This window comes from Branchiostoma floridae, chromosome 4 (assembly GCF_000003815.2).
Source record: "Branchiostoma floridae strain S238N-H82 chromosome 4, Bfl_VNyyK, whole genome shotgun sequence".
Taxonomy (NCBI): Eukaryota; Metazoa; Chordata; class Leptocardii; order Amphioxiformes; family Branchiostomatidae; genus Branchiostoma; species Branchiostoma floridae.
In genome coordinates this window covers 32,383,318-32,397,853 of record NC_049982.1, presented here as the reverse complement: position 1 = coordinate 32,397,853, position 14,536 = coordinate 32,383,318, and the positions used below count along the sequence as shown (strand labels likewise).

Here is a 14,536-nt window from a genome sequence, read left to right as displayed (position 1 = left end):
TAACTTGAGTAAAGCCCCTCGATCTCTCCTACCCCTGACTTTTTGCAAAAGTTTTTTTTTTTTTACCGACCGAACCAATTTTTCTTTTTAAATCTGAGAAACAACAAATAAAATTGGTGTGGCCTTAATATCAGCTTACACAATCATCATTTTACATGTACATTGTACCATAGTTTTAGCGCTATACCCTACATTGTAAATTATGTAAGGAAAGGAAACAGTTACTGTACAGTATTTTATATCACATGTTAAACTTTATTCATATTAACAGTCATCCTGTGTGAAACAGCAGAATTAAGAACTGGAGTTGTCTAAACATGATGTCATGTACATTTACTTAGTATGCTTGATATAATACAGTGTGATATTTTTGAAGAAAATTTTTTTTCCTAATATGATTATGATATACTGTAATATGCATGGTACATTAATATTGCCAGCTAAAATTATTACAGATATAAGTTAACCGTAATATTTTTTTTGTATTTTGTATCTTATATAACTTACTATAATTGCATACTCCACATTGTTTCACTCTAAGACTTATATTATATGAATCATTCCTGTTCCAGTCACACACATTATCCGATATAAAGCCAGTCCTCAAATGTTTTGAATTGAAACAAACAGCACTAATGCAACAGTAAGTTTGTGGCTCATCCCTATGAGTATGTAATACTCACTTACAAAGTGTCACACAATGAAAAGGAAGGAACGGGGATGCCGGGAGGCGGAAAGGGTAGGAAAAGGAAAGTATGACAATTACAGACTCTGAGGAGAAAATTCTGGCAGATATAGGGGTGTAAGCAAGGAGTTGAATGGTTACAGGTAGTTCTTTTTAGTAGTCAGGTCTCTGTCACCTAATATTATGCACTTGATAAAATATGTTCTGTACACCTTTTAAAATCAAAAACTGTCACATTTATCTTAAATTTTTACCAATTTTGATAACGGTCTTTCTGTCTATCTCAACTATCTATTACAATATACATTGTACTTGCCATTAAGGTTCATGAAGATGCTGACACTTAACATAGATTTCAAGACTATACATAAATGTATAAACATGTTCAATACCAAGGTTTTGTCAAAGTCAAAAGTACCTTTTTGTTAAGTCACAAGTCATAGTTGTAATCTTCAGGGTATAGCCTGCTTGATATTTACAATTTCTGCATACTGTATTAAACTTTGGGGTAACTGTTTAGTATGTCTTTGTTAGAGGTTGGTAAAGGTGTAGGTTGTCAGGTGCATCAGGTTCATTTGCATACACAGCTGCAGCAGCACCTGTATGGGGAGGGGGAGGTGGGGGGTGCTCAACATTAGGAGCTTTGTTTCTGTTGGGTGGCATCTTCTTAGCCAGCTGCCTTGGACCTGCACCTCTAGGACTTTCACCTGTGGGACCTGCACCTCTAGGACTTGCACCTCTAGGACTTGTGTCTCTAGGACTTGCACCTCTAGGACCTACACCTCCAGGACTTGCACCTCTACTAGGACTTTCACCTCTAGGATTTGCACCTCTAGGACCTGCACCTCTAGGGCCTGCACCTCTAGGACCTGCACCCCCAGGACTTGCACTTGTAGGACCTGCAGCATGTCTTTGGTTGCTTGGTATCTGATCCACATCTTCGTAAATAGGCAGCTGTGGGACAGTTGGCCTCTGAGCATTTTGTGGGTGTCTGACATTCTGGGACTGACCCTGTCCTGTCTGATCGTGACCACTGGTTGCTACAGTAACTGTGGTGTCTGTGTTACTGAAAACAACACTTGTGTCGGGGCCTGATGGAGGAGGATGCTGGGTCCTCCTCTTGCACCAGATCATGAGAATGATTCCAACAATGAGGACAGTACCAGCTACTGCACCAATAACAGAACCAAGGAGAACAGGTAGGGAGAAACTGGGAGCAGATCCATGGTTACTGGTGCTTTCTGGATTGTCAGTGATATTGAGTGGTGCCATTGTTACAGTAGGGGGAACTTTTGGTTGGACATCAACAGACAGTGTTTCAAACATTGAACCAACAGGACTTGCTGCAATGCAGATATACAGACCAGCATCTGCTGCAGTAACATCTGTTACAGTGATGGTACCATTCACATCCACAGTCACCCTCCCACCTGACTCATCAGTTACATTCAGTCCAGATGGGAGAGTGACTGTGATGTCTGGTGTGGGGATTCCTGAAGCTTCACATACCAAACGGAGTGTCCCCCCCTCTACCACTAAGTTCTCGTCACCCATCTCAAACCTGACGATCTTTGGCTCTTCACAAGTCAGATCCTCAGGATTGATATCTTTCAGCAGTTGGCCAGATTTTTGTGGATCAGTACAAGTGATCTGGTTTTCAAAAGAATGAGACCCATTCATTTTCAGTCTGAAAGCAACCATCCTACAGTCACACTGCCAGGGGTTGTTGTTAATGTACACAGTACGGACCGATGACAGCTTGTCATAGGCTGTGAAGGAAAGTGTTGTCATCTGGTTGTTCTGCAGGTAGAGCTGAGTATTTGAGGAAATCTTTAGCAATGCCTCAATCGGGAATGTTTCTATGTTGTTGCCAAACAAGTACAAATATGTAAGGCTTGATAACCCTGTGAATGTGTTTGGGAAGATCTGCAAGATGGCATTGTTTTGTAGCTTTAGATTGTTAAGACTAGACAGGCCAAAGAACAGATAGACAGGAAGCTCAGTCAGCTCATTGTTGTGGAGATCGAGTGTGCTGAGGTTCACAAGTCCTCTGAAAGCAGTTGATGAAACAGTTGAGATTCTGTTTGAGTGTAGATAGAGGTAAGACAGTTTAGGCTGATTGGAAAATGCATTGGCAGGAATGTCTGTGATGTTATTGTTGTACAGGTACAGATAGGCTAATTCTGGAAACTGATACTGTACAGTTGGAATACTGGTTAATTTGTTGTGTTGCAGGTGAAGTTGCTTGAGTTGTGGCAAGTTTGAAAATGCACCAGGCTGAATGTGTGTTATCAGGTTTGAAGATAAGTACAATCTCTGGATTTGAGTCAGATTATTGAACACACCTTGTGGAATTGATGTGAGGTTGTTTCCATTTAGGTAAAGACGTTGTAATTGTGGAGTGGTACGGAAGGTCACTGCCTCAATGCCACTGATGTCATTGTTATTCAGGTATAGATTTATCAAGTTGGTATACCTTGAGAAGTCTGACTGACCTAAAGTGGTTATTTGATTATACCCTAAGATCAGGGAAGTGATGGATGTTGATAGGTTCTGAGGGACACTGGTAAGGCCCAGACTCTCGCAGCTGCAGGATGATGGTGAACAGCTGCAGGAAGCTTCTGGCATGTGAAACTCCTTTAGGATGATGAGAAGGAAAATCAGCATGTGTTTCAGCCTCCTTCCCATCTCGTACTGACTCCTGTATACATATAAAGAACAATTGCAACCGGTTACCAGCTAAGCAATGCCACTCACACTCACACACACTCACTATCCGGTTTAACGTCTGTTGTTCCCCATCCCTTGGGGGTTAGACGCGCTTGCATGTAGATGAGGGGGCTTGATGGCAGCTCGCCTGGAGCGTCCAGCAGGAACAAAACAGTCTATTTGTTACAGCTGACTAAACCTATCAAGAACGGATTAGAAACTTGTGTTTGTATCTCTGTTCTTCTTCTGTTATTTGCATTATTGTGTTTTGCTTCATGTAGAAGGCCTGTTGCTTGCTTTGAAATGATTCCCCAGCTGTAATGATCATGCGTGTGAGTGATGTGTTATTATCATGGCTAAATAAGTGGGTGGGTCTCATGAACTACCCAATGTCCCCATTTTGCCAACAATTAGGATTAATTTAGGGACTTAGGCCACATTTCATGATGAAACACATTGCACATTTCTCTCTCTATAAGCTGCAGTACACTGAATAATATAATAATTAAGCACATATTTCATTTCTACATTTTACTTATTTCTTTAACGTGTTATTACAATGAATTTCCATAAGGAAGTAAATTTTGAAACAAGCCAAAAGAGATACACGTAGTTCAAAACCATTACATGACTACGAGGGGCATGCAATTAGTAATGGTCCTGACCCATTTCCCATAGCAGGAGATTAATGAAACTTGGCACAGTTATTAGTCTTTCTCTTCATAGGAATCACCCAGAGTTATGCATTTCTCCCATCGTTTGATGCAGCTCTGGACACCGATTTTGTAGGACACCCCAGGTTGGTCCTCCAACTGATGCCTCATCAATGGCACAAGAGGGACGACCAGGTCTGGGAGCTGTTTCCACAGACTTCCAGCCACGTTTGAATTCAGGATGCCAGCGTTTTACAAGGTCATATGATGGGGCATCATCACCATAAGTTTCATTTATTTCATCAAAAGTCTTCTTTGGTGTGCGTCCTTTCAAATACAAAAACCGGATCACTGCGCGACACTCAACTGGTTCCATTTCACACCTGGTCCATTTCGCACCTGACTAAGTTCAAACACCAGTAAATCAGAAACCACAATTAGTTCAGAGCTGTCTTTTGCAACATAAACCATAGAGATATGAATTATTACACATACAAAATTTCATTTAGATCAGACAACTGGAAGTGGGTCAGGACCATTACTTATTGCACGCCCCTCGTACTTGAGAGAAAAAAACAACATGTGATCCACAATATGACCACATCAGAAAATTATGCTCTGAGCTTAGTGATATGATAAAGGTCTAGCACAGGTAATATGTTAAGTTGCCACATGCAATCCAAGTTGCCAAGTACACTTAGATATGTATGTTTGCGGACAACAAAAGTGACTTACTTTCAGTGAAGCAAAATCCAAACTTTGCGTACTTTCCACACATAGAAAGTGGTGGAAAGTCTTATCCTCCGGTTGCTGTTGTGCTTTTAGGGAATGGCGTATTTTGGGCTGTTCCTCAGTTCAAATTTTCTGACGAGGAAGTAAGTGGAAAAAATATATGATCCTTTTTTCTGCATTTTTTTTGAAGATTTTTCATAATAGATGGAAGTTAAGGTAAGGTTGTTGTATCAAGCAACTTGTAGCTGTCCATCGGGTATATAAAAAAATCAAATCTTGAAGGAATCATCAAAGTTTGTCTTATCAAATTTAAAAGCATACATGTAAGTTCTATTCATGAATTCAAAGTATATGATATCATTGTAACTAATACTTAAAAGACTGGAGACTTACCCAAGATAAGTTGATTCTGGCACCTTTGCAAAGATTTGACTAAATCCACCTTATCTTACAAATATTATTGTCAAGGAAGTCTTCCTTGTTACTGGTGCTTGGTGCAGAACAATTCACAACTGCACGGCTTGCTGCCTTTCTCTGAGAGTGACTTTTGTATACAAATGAATTGCTAGTAGGTTAAAGGTCAGGTCACATAATTACTTGTGGAACCAGTTTGTAGTCCTTAAGGGCAAAGAAGGGTAGTGGACAATCATCAAGGTGTATTATTAAAAAGTCCCAGTATAATCGAACAAACCAAATGATTTTGTTAATCTATTCTTAACTTATTAAGATTTTCCACAATTAAAGCGTTTATACATAGGTTACAATTACTATATAATAGTAGATTTTTCCAAGAAAAAAAGCCAATTAATTGAATTTATGCAGTATTCTGAGAGCCTGAGCCTTCTCCCAGAATTCTGGGAACCTGAACCTTCTCCCAGAATTCTGGCAACCTGAGCCTTCTCCCAGAATTCTGTCAACCTGAGCCATCTCCCAGAATTCTGGCAACCTGAACCTTCTCCCAGAATTCTGTCAACCTGAGCCTTCTCCCAGAATTCTGTCAACCTGAGCCATCTCCCAGAATTCTGGCAACCCGAGCCTTCTCCCAGCATTCTAGCAACCTGAGCCTTCTCACAGAATTCTGGCAACCTGAGCCTTCTCCCAGAATTCTGGGAACCTGAGCCTTCTCCCAGAATTCTGGCAACCTGAGCCTTCTCCCAGAATTCTGGCAACCTCAGTCTTCTAGAATTCAAGGAACCTCAGCCTTCTGCCAGAACTCTGGCAACCTGAGCCATCTCCCAGAATTCTGGCAACCTGAGCCATCTCCCAGAATTCTGGCAACCTGAGCCTTCTCCCAGCATTCTAGCAACCTGAGCCTTCTCCCAGAACTCTGGCAACCTGAGCCATCTCCCAGAATTCTGGCAACCTGAGCCATCTCCCAGAATTCTGGCAACCTGAGCCTTCTCCCAGCATTCTAGCAACCTGAGCCTTCTCACAGAATTCTGGCAACCTGAGCCTTCTCCCAGAATTCTGGGAACCTGAGCCTTCTCCCAGAATTCTGGGAACCTGAGCCTTCTCCCAGAATTCTGGCAACCTGAGCCTTCTCCCAGAATTCTGTCAACCTGAGCCATCTCCCAGAATTCTGGCAACCTGAACCTTCTCCCAGAATTCTGGCAACCTGAGCCATCTCCCAGAATTCTGGCAACCTGAGCCTTCTCCCAGAATTCTGGCAACCTGAACCTTCTCCCAGAATTCTGGCAACCTGAACCTTCTCCCAGAATTCTGGCAATCTGAGCCATCTCCCAGAATTCTGGCAACCTGAACCTTCTTCCAGAATTCTTGGAAACTGAGCCTTCTTCCAGAATTCTTGGAAACTGAGCCTTCTCCCAGAATTCTAGGGAATTGAGCCTTCTCCCAGAATTCTGGCAAGCTGACCCTTCTCCAAGAATTCTGGGAACTTGAGCCTTCTACTGGAATTCTGTAGAATTGGCTTTGTTCCTAGAGACATCTATTAGAATTGCAACCTACATATTTATTATCTTTGCTACATCATACTTGATTCATATCAATTCCAGTTAGTCCAAAGAAAGTCTTTCTTGAAGACAAAGCTACTCCACATTTTCATCGCTATCAACAAATCATATGATGGTCATTTTCCCTTTAATATCAGCTTAGTACATATTATTAATCATCATTTTACACTGTATTATAGGCCACAGTTTTAGTGCTATATCCTACATTGTATATTATGTCAGGAAAGGAAACAGTTACTGTGTAGTTTTTTTATATCATGTTAAACTTTATTTATATTAACAGTCATTCTTTGTGATACAGCAGAATTAAGAACTGGAGTTGGCCAAACATGATACATTACATATTAAGAATGTACATTTATAATGATTGAATCCCTCTTAGTATACTTGATATAATACAGTGTGATATTTGTGAAAAAAGTGTATATATTTAAATATGATCATGATATAAGCATCATGGTACATTGCCATCTAAGTCTTATATAATTATTGTATACTACACATTTTTTTCATTCTAAATTCTATATTATCATTGCTGTTCCAGTCACACACATTATCCTATAAAAAGTCAGTCCTCAAATGTTTTGAATTGAAATTATTTTAGAGTTACGTTACATGTTCATGTAGCCCATTGATATTACTTGCAGTGAAGACAATGAAATTGGGCCAGACTAACAAAAAGTGAAGATATGTTGTCTTATCAGAGGGGATGCAAAGAGAACTTTTGAGATAAAGATGCAAAATGTGACAAAGAGCACTAATACAGCAGTAGTTTGTAGCTCATCCCTATATAATACACACAACAAAAGGGAAGGCATGGGGGTGCAGAGGGGTGGAAGGGGTAGGAAAAGGAAAGTATGACAGATGAGAAAATACTGGCAGACATACATGTAGCTGAAGGTATAAGGAGCGAGTTGAATGGTCACAGGAAGTTCTTTTTAGGAGTCAAGTCTCTCACCTAATAATATGGACTTGAAGAATTAATGTTTCCAAAGGGTTCTAATTATACACCTTTTTGAATCAAAGACTGTCACGTTTATCTGCAATTTTGGCCTAGAGCCTTACTGTCCACTATCTATTGTAATATACATGATTGTACTTGGCATTAAGCTTCATGAATATGCAAACAACATTCAAGACTATGTTCAGTACCTTTGAGTCACAAGTCATGGTTGTGAATCTTCAGAATATAGCCTGCTTGATATTTACAATTTCTGCATAAACTTTTAGGATAACTGTTTAGTATGTCTTTGTTAGAGGTTGATAAAGGTGTAGGTTGCTGAGTGCATCAGGCTCATTTGCATACACAGCTGTAGCAGCACCTGAATGGGGAGGGGGAGGTGGGGGGTGCTCAACATTATGAGCTTTGTTTCTGTTGGGTGGCATCAGGGCCTTCTTCTTAGCCAGCTGCCTTGGACCTGCACCTCTAGGACTTTCACCTGTGGGACCTGCACCTCTAGGACTTGCACCTCTAGGACTTGTGTCTCTAGGACTTGCACCTCTAGGACCTGCACCTCCAGGACTTGCACCTCTACTAGGACTTTCACCTCTAGGACTTTCACCTCTAGGATTTGCACCTCTAGGGCCTGCACCTCTAGGGCCTGCACCTCTAGGACCTGCACCCCCAGGACTTGCACTTGTAGGACCTGCAGCATGTCTTTGGTTGCTTGGTATCTGATCCACATCTTCGTAAATAGGCAACTGTGGGACAGTTTGCCTCTGAGCATTTCGTGGGTTTCTGACATCCTTGGACTGACCCTGTCCTGTCTGATCGTGACCACTGGCTGCTACAGTAACCGTGGTGTCTGTGTTACTGAAAACAACACTTGTGTCAGGACCTGATGGAGGAGGATTCTGGGTCCTCCTCTTGCACCAGATCATGAGAATTATACCACCAATGAGGACAGTACCAGCTACTGCACCAATAACAGAACCAAGGAGAACAGGTAGGGAGAGACTGGGAGCAGATCCATGGTTACTGGTGCTTTCTGGTTGGTCTGTGATATTGAGTGGTGCCATTGTTACAGTAGGGGATACTTTGTCAGTGATATTGGGTGGTGCCATTGTTACAGTAGGGGGAACTTTTGGTTGGACATCTACAGACAGTATTCCAAACTTTGAACCAACAGGGCTTGCTGCAATACAGATATACAGACCAGCATCTGCTGCAGTGACATCTGCTACAGTGATGGTACCATTCACATCCACAGTCACCCTCCCACCTGACTCAACAGTTACATTCAGTCCAGATGGGAGAATGACTGTGATGTCTGGTGTTGGGATTCCTGAAGCTTCACACACCAAGCGGAGTGTCCCCCCCTCTAACACTGAGTTGGTGTCACCCTTCTCAAACCTGACAATTGTGGGCTCTTCACAAGTCAGATCCTCAGGATTGATATCTATCAGCAGTTGGCCGGATTTTTGTGGATCAGTACAAGTGATCTGGTTTTCAAAAGGATGAGACCCATTCATTTTCAGTCTGAAACCAACCATCCTACAGTCACACTGCCAGGGGTTGTTGTTAATGTATACATGATCGATTGATGACAGGATGTCATAGGCTGTCAGTGGAAGTGTTGTCATCTGGTTGTTCTGAAGGGAAAGCTGTTGAAATGAGGAAATCTTTAAAAATGCCTCAATAGGAAATGTTTTTATGTTGTTGCCAGACAAGTAGAAATAAATGCTTGATATGCCCGTGAAGGTGTGTGGGAAGATCCGCAAGATGTCATTGTTTTGTAGCTGTAGATTGTTAAGACTAGACAGACCAAAGAACAGATAGTCAGGAAGCTCAGTAAGCTTATTGTTGTGTAGATAGAGTGTGTTTAAAGGACAGCATCAGAAAATTTTCAATTCATTATTTTCCAGTAGTTTACTCATTAAAAAGTTGATGTACGTCAATTTTTACATTGATCCGCCTAATATGACCCTGTAGACACGTTTGAACTTCGCGCTCTCCTCCTTTCCCCGCCGCGCTGGCCGATGACGTAATGGCCGCGTTCTGAGAGTCTGACGTCACAGATCCGAAACTTCTAGCCAGCCATTTTGCTCCGTGAACCTCGGTCCTCTCAGCGGTAAATAATCACTCCGCCATTCTGGAGTTCAGTCCGTAGTTGTTGACAATTACTTTCGTGGACCTGTAAGTCGCATTGTGACCTGTCTACGAAGCTATAGTCCCCGGGAGACTAAACATGAATGAGCTTGCCTGCGAGTAAACCGCGCGGCGACGGGACGAAATCAAAACAATGGCGGTGGGGAAGGTTCACGCACCGTGCCATTCTGGACTGTTACAAGAGCGAGTTTGGGTCAATCCTTACCTTCTCCTTTCCAGACAGCACAGCGATAATTACACGTAAGCTTCCACGAATTTTGGTTGAATTCACAGTTGTCCAACTGGCAGTGACATTAAAAAAAAAAAAAAACATTTTCCTCTGACAACATCGGACGATCCCCTTTTCGCGCCGAAACATACATACAAAACAGGCCGGCATTGTGAATGGCGCGAAATGTCGGCTTCGTTTCAGAGTCCGTCTTTTATTTTGATGGAACACCCAACAATCTCCGCCAAAGCTACATGATTGAAAAACCGGACAGTGCAGATAATTTACCTGAGAAACAGAAAATAAAGTGAGAGGCGAGGCGTAACTCGCTCGGATCTGTACAAGTTGCAGTGCTATCTGTTTCGGCACGATAAGGGCACTGTCCGGTTTTTCAATCATGTAGCTTTGGCGGAGATTGTTGGGTGTTCCATCAAAATAAAAGACGGACTCTGAAACGAAGCCGACATTTCGCGCCATTCACAATGCCGGCCTGTTTTGTATGTATGTTTCGGCGCGAAAAGGGGATCGTCCGATGTTGTCAGAGGAAAATGTTTTTTTTTTTTTTTAATGTCACTGCCAGTTGGACAACTGTGAATTCAACCAAAATTCGTGGAAGCTTACGTGTAATTATCGCTGTGCTGTCTGGAAAGGAGAAGGTAAGGATTGACCCAAACTCGCTCTTGTAACAGTCCAGAATGGCACGGTGCGTGAACCTTCCCCACCGCCATTGTTTTGATTTCGTCCCGTCGCCGCGCGGTTTACTCGCAGGCAAGCTCATTCATGTTTAGTCTCCCGGGGACTATAGCTTCGTAGACAGGTCACAATGCGACTTACAGGTCCACGAAAGTAATTGTCAACAACTACGGACTGAACTCCAGAATGGCGGAGTGATTATTTACCGCTGAGAGGACCGAGGTTCACGGAGCAAAATGGCTGGCTAGAAGTTTCGGATCTGTGACGTCAGACTCTCAGAACGCGGCCATTACGTCATCGGCCAGCGCGGCGGGGAAAGGAGGAGAGCGCGAAGTTCAAACGTGTCTACAGGGTCATATTAGGCGGATCAATGTAAAAATTGACGTACATCAACTTTTTAATGAGTAAACTACTGGAAAATAATGAATTGAAAATTTTCTGATGCTGTCCTTTAAGTTTGCAAGTCCTCTGAAAGCTGTCGATGAAACAGTTGAGATTCTGTTTGAGTAGAGAGAGAGAGAAGACAGTTTGGGCTGATTGGAAAATGCATTGGCAGGAATGTTGGTGATGTTATTGTTGTACAGGTACAGTAAGGTTAGTTCTGGAAACTGATACTGTACAGTTGGAATACTGGTTAATTTGTTGTATTGTAGTTGAAGCCGCAGGAGTTGTGGCAAGTTTGAAAATGCACCAGGCTGAATGTGTATTATCTGATTTGAGGTCAGGTACAGTCTTTGGAGTTGTGGCAAGTTTGAAAGTGCACCGGACTGAATGTGTGTGATCAGGTTTGACGATATATCCAATCTTTGGATTTGATTCAGACTATTGAATACACCTTGTGGAATTGATGTCAGGTTGTTTCCATTTAGGTAAAGATGTTGTAACTGTGGAGTGTGACTGAAGGTTCCTGCCTCAATACTACTGATGTCATTGTAGGCCAGGTATAGGTATAACAAGTTTCTATACCTTGAGAAGTCTGACTGGCTTAAGGTGGTAATTTGATTATAATACAAGTTCAGGGAAGTGATGTCTGTTGGTAGGTTTTGAGGGATGCTGGTGAGACCCTGACTGGTGCAGCTGCAGGATGATGATGAACAGCTGCAGGAAGCTTCTGTCATGTGAAACTCCTTCAAGATGATGAGAAGGAAAATCAGCATATCTTTCTGCCTTCTTGCCATGGCATATACTGACACCAGGTCCTGTAGAAAGAATATAACAGGGAAGACATGTCAGTGAATAAAAGGTATAATATATCGGTAGGACTATAATCTGACCAGTCCAGCTTACTAGAGAAATACAACATGAAATTAGTAAAATACTGTAAATGCAGAAATGTTCACAGTTGTTTTATGTTCTTGGTTTTTGCGGTGCCCAAAAGCACTGCCAATAGTTTTCAATTACAGTATGTGACTGCAGTATATGGCGCTCAAAACCACTGCAAACACTCTTTGCTACTCTGCTACCAGGAAATTAAATCCCTGCAAACTTAAGAATGCAGTTACGGTAATAAATAAATGCTCAGTATAATTCCCAATCTACACTATACATCATATGCATGCATGTGCAGTCATAAACAATCATGATCAGACTAAGATGATTCATATTTGAACTACAGCTGACATAGAAATTGAGTTTATTTGTTTGGTCACATCAAGGAGGTTTTTATTCAAACATCCTTGGTACAATGTTCTGTGTTACACATAATTAGGTAGGTAGAAGCCAGTAGATACACATTGTACGATGTAGTTCAGGGGGAGGTAGACTCTCAAAAATTCCATAAGAATTTTATACTGTATGTACTGTTCTAGCCAATGTGACTTTTTTGGTTCCGAAAGAATCATTTTGAAGGAAGATCATGTCGTGTTCAAAAATGGGAACATTTTTTGTAGGAAAAACAAGTTGTATCATCTTTTTGAACTTTTGAGCTCTTTGTACAGTAAAAGTCACGAATCATCTTAATATCATGTTATGTACATTGTGCTTCTACTGTCAATAAGAAAGGTTTTTAATAGTCTGAGCTGGATCAAACCTGTTAGATCAGGACGTGTTTGAGGGTTTTTTCCTTCCCCTGTTGCTGTAGTTCCCACTGTACTGGACTGTGCTCTGAGCTGTTCCTCTTCTTACACCTAATGCCAATGAGGAAATAACTTATCAAGAAACATCATTTCTTCAGCAAAATGTAGAAATCCCTGTCCATTGTAATCAGAAACTGCATATGTCTAACACATCATATATATGTAGTATAGAAATGTTCCAAACTTGAAAAACATGTTTATTTGTCCCCAAAAGGACAGTTTGTTAGTTAAAAGAAATCATAACTTACATGTAGAGTTAAAGGACTAGGCTAAAGCAACAAAAGATATTATCCTGAAGATATGTACTTTCAGATCATCATGATACATTACCTTGACTTTGAAGAGCTTGCTTGATCCAAGACAACTAATATTGGACATCAACTAGTACATGAATAATTTGAACTTGTTCCCTCTACAAGGATACTTGACGGGAAACACTGCAACTGCGCAGTTTGTTCCGTTTTGTGGAGAATGGTATTTGCGTACATTCAAGAGGTGGTTTTATTGTGATACCTGATCCTCTGTTCAAACATCTGTATTCAATGGTAAATACCACAGTTGCATGGATCAGAATTTAGGTTACTTTGAAAGAGTACTACTAGGAGTACTATACATTGTCTTTGACAGTGAAGACAATAGCAAAGGTACAAACAAGCATTTGCATAAGTGTCAGCGCACCACAGAACTGCCATTCAGGCACGGGACTCAAGCATAAAGTAAACATATCGCTCCACTACCATGCATGCATGTAACATAAGTTTTGATGCATCAAATAGTTAAAGGGGAACTTCTCCATGTACGATAACAACCAATGAAATAGATATCTTAAGATTTGGGGGTGAAAATGAGGAACACAGCAACATCATTGATAATGGGGCCTGAGAAGTGATACCTGTTCTGCACTGTCTTGTAACACCAATTTCTCATTGACTCAGCTGTAAATAAGTATCTAACATACAGTGTACATGTGGCTTGAGTCTTACAACGTCCCCCATGTCATAAGATACTAAATAGAGGTCCCATGGTTGTTCAAGCCAGACTTTAAGCATATAAAAGACCCCATCACACTTATCAAAAAGAGTAGGGATATATATCAATATAAATGGCTCAGATAATCTGTCCAGTTATGCAGCTTGTGCTCTTGGATATAGGAGAATTATTGTACACAACCAGGTTAAACTTACTTCCTTACATACAAGAATTCTCCTATATCCTATATTCTACCAACCTGATGAAACTATTTTCGGAAGCTTGTGCTCTTTACTACAAACCTGGTGTGTTACGTGGTTTCCTGGGTATGCAATACAAACAAAAGAACAGAATTGCTACCTAAAAATTGTACTTCTTCACTGCCAGCTTGCTGCCAATTCTTTGGCAAAGTATGTAAGAGCCAATATAATATAATATAATTCTAAGTTAAACTTAAACAAAGAAAAATTGTGTGAAAGTTACTTCAAAGTATCGTTGAAGAGATTCATTAGTCACGTATGTTCACAGTTAATAGAATTTTTCATCGATCAGTGACTTATCAAAGGTAAGTAAAACGTACCTCCAAATTTTCGATGGCTATCCAGTCCATCTTGTTCACGGAGTGACCCAGTTCTCGCGAGAGTGCGAGAACTAGTTCAAGACTTGCGTGGATCTTCTGCCCCCCACCCCGCCTCCTTCCGGAGTTAAGTTACGTAGCACTTGACCTACTTCT

The 14,536-nt window shown here is 41.2% G+C and overlaps 2 protein-coding genes across 2 annotated transcripts in view; one reads left to right on the top strand and one right to left on the bottom strand.

Annotated features, from left to right (window-relative positions):
• Positions 1-14,536, top strand: part of LOC118413113 (ectopic P granules protein 5 homolog) — a gene marked incomplete in the record, with an annotated part of 89,506 nt that overhangs the window by 39,438 nt on the left and 35,532 nt on the right.
• LOC118413116 (leucine-rich repeat and immunoglobulin-like domain-containing nogo receptor-interacting protein 2) lies at positions 129-5,300 on the bottom strand. The gene is made up of 3 exons (XM_035816289.1): positions 5,173-5,300; positions 4,783-4,911; positions 129-3,386 (listed from the first exon to the last, which is right to left on the bottom strand). Exon 3 carries the CDS (start codon positions 3,371-3,373, stop codon positions 1,202-1,204), a length of 2,172 nt encoding a protein of 723 aa, XP_035672182.1. The 5' UTR covers positions 3,374-3,386; positions 4,783-4,911; positions 5,173-5,300; the 3' UTR covers positions 129-1,201.